The following is a 2596-nucleotide window of genomic DNA, read 5'->3' as shown; positions in this document are numbered from 1 at the left end:
GGGTGTTATAGCTGCAAGTAAACAGGGGGGGGGGTTATTAAATTTGTGGCTCATGTTCTGCTTGTAATGCTCATCTGATTTGCCTGATTGTACAAAATGTCTCACCCTGAGGCGTCGGCGAGCGGAAATAATCTAATAGTTTGTTGTCATGATAATTATTGCCGACAGAAAAGTCAAACCTCCTCGTACCTGCCGGAAAGTTCTGCTCTCTGATCTCTTTCAGGCCGCTCTGTCTGAGCCGTCGTTTCCTTTGTCCCTCGGCTTGTATGTGTCGGGGATTTCTGTGGCTACAGAGTTCACCGGGAGACAGCTTTCCTCACGCTCAACTTTTCTCTTTTTTTTGTTTCTCCGTCTGTCTCGCTCAGGAAGAAGTTTAAGACCCGGTCGGGAGACACGGTGAGGCTGATGGACCTGCTGGAGGAGGGACTGAAGAGGTCCATGGACAAACTGAAGGAGAAGGAGAGAGACAAGGTGAGAGAGCCGTCGCAGAGAGTCATGTCCTGACGGAGAGAGAGGCCTGACAGAGGAGATGGTTTTTGATTCTTAAAAAATCACAAATATATCTTCTTATGAATCAACACTTCAAAATAAAACACAGAAGAAGAAGAAAATATGGAGCTTTAAAAATAGAAGAAACACTGTTGGGTCCAGAGTCCAAATATTGGACGAACCGCCGTTAAACTCCCCAGAGGATGAATCCTGCTGACGTCGGTGATCCCCTTGACTTTTCTTCATGCAGCAATAAGAGAGTAAAAATGCTCGTCTCCTCCAGCTCACACGGTGCAGTGTAGTGCTGGAGGATAAAGCGTGAGCCATGTTTTCCTTCTGGCCCGAGACCCTCTGAGCTTTGCATGACACCGAAAAGATTTAAATTGGGAAGAATGAACTTATGTTTTCGTTCTTCTTGCGGATGAAGAAGAAGAAGAAGAAGTTGTTAGAGGGCGAAACAACAAAGACACGCCGAAGTCAAACACAACCGCAGCACCTCAGGGGTTTGTGCTGTTTTGTATTAGGTTGTTTTTTTTCTAATGCTTTACATGTCTGTGCTGAATATTTAACTCGAGACCCTCGTGGAAGCAGTCGGAGCTCTTTTTATTTATGTCCAGCTCGCTGCTGTTTCATATTTAATCAGCTGCTTTATTTCTCTAATTTCTCCTCAGAATAATTGCTTGTTAGACTTTATGGCAGAAACGCTCCTCAGTTACAGTCTACTTGAATCATTTCTGGCAGAATATTGCACAATATTTTAGCTTGTATTAGAATCATTTAATATCAATATTTCGTGCCCAATGTTTAATCTTTGATAAGCAGCCATTTAGTTCCAGTGAGCAGCTCATTATTTCCGCTTTTGCGCCCGGCTTTCGATTCACCCTGACAAGGCTTATTTTACAGTAATGACCGTCTCACTCTACAGTAGCCATTAAATCTTCTCGCTCTCATCCTGCGTGAACCGAGCCAAGCTCCGGATCTTTCTGATCAAGTCCACAGAGGACCCGGGCTGAAATGGGAAACGCCACCCACCGCCAGATTTTTAGTTCCCTTCATCTGCTGAGCTCTGAGGACGGCCCGCTTTTATTCGTCTTCCTCCCCTCCATCTTTTCACCACGCTCCTCTTTGCTTTCCGTGTCCCGTGTCCCTCGAACCTCCTCATGTCTGCAGCCACACAGGCCTCAAGTCCGTCTGAATGTGGCCTTATTAAGGCTTCGTCAGCTGATGCCGCGTGAAGCTGTTTGGGGGGGAAAGACTCCAATCAGGAAACGAGACGAGGCGAAATAGAAGTTACCTGGATGTTACTCCATGGAAGGTCCGGCTGCGCTCTGGCTTGTTTGCATTTCTTTAAACCAATCACAATCGTCCTGAGCGGCGCTGAGCCCAGGATGTGGAGGCGGTGGCGCCTCTGCAAAAAACTGGTTGTCTGTCCGTCCCATCCCCGTTGACGCCATATCTCAGTAACACTTTGATTGAACTTCTTCAAATTTGGCGCAAACATTCACTAGGACTCGAGGCATGAACTGATTAGACTCTATTGGCTAAAGGTCAAAGGTCACGGTGACTTTTCAAAACATGATTTTGGCCTTGTTGAACGCAATATCTCCAGAACTCCTTGAGGGAATCCCTTCAGACTTCGCCACGGGTCCATGATCTCCTCCGTTGTCCGTGTTTGATGAATAATAACGCTGGAAACTGGCGACGCTTCGTGAGTCCAACAAAACTGTAAAACAGCCAATTCACTTTCGTACAACGGATAATTAACCCCAAACACAGTTGCAGTAGTTTTGCGGGTATTCGGTCATGAGTCAAAGTCTTGAACTGAGAGGAAAAGTCACCAACGTCATTAGGATTGATCCTCTGGTGCCGATGAACGTCTGTGGCCAGTGTCATGGTCAGTCCACCCTGAAGGTGTCGGGAAATTAAAAGCTGGACTTAATAAAGAGTCTGAGCTGCGGCTCCAGTTGTAAGTTTTGTTGCTGAATCATTTCATCTGAAATTCCTTTTGAGCCTGAAGTCATTTGTTTTCCCCGACATTTAGCTCATGAAATCGTCTTTCACAAACTTGTTGTGGTCATGTGTGTGAGAGAGAGATTTCACCCCCCCC

At 46.1% G+C, this 2596-nt stretch overlaps 1 protein-coding gene across 1 annotated transcript in view; it reads left to right on the top strand.

The window, feature by feature from the left end:
* The window catches only part of rars1 (arginyl-tRNA synthetase 1), a 22837-nt gene that overhangs the window by 12565 nt on the left and 7676 nt on the right, over window positions 1-2596 (top strand). The window contains exon 12 of the mRNA XM_023419243.2: window positions 366-471. Coding sequence (XP_023275011.1) covers window positions 366-471 — 106 coding nt within the window. The remainder of the gene's footprint in view (window positions 1-365; window positions 472-2596) is intronic.

The sequence above is a fragment of the Seriola lalandi genome, unplaced genomic scaffold (assembly GCF_002814215.2).
Source record: "Seriola lalandi dorsalis isolate HSWRI2012SDOR001 ecotype SW California unplaced genomic scaffold, Sedor1 jcf7180002054592, whole genome shotgun sequence".
In the NCBI taxonomy this organism is placed as follows: Eukaryota; Metazoa; Chordata; class Actinopteri; order Carangiformes; family Carangidae; genus Seriola; species Seriola lalandi.
The sequence above is the reverse complement of the archived record's forward strand: the minus strand, read 5'-3'. Positions and strand labels throughout refer to the sequence as shown.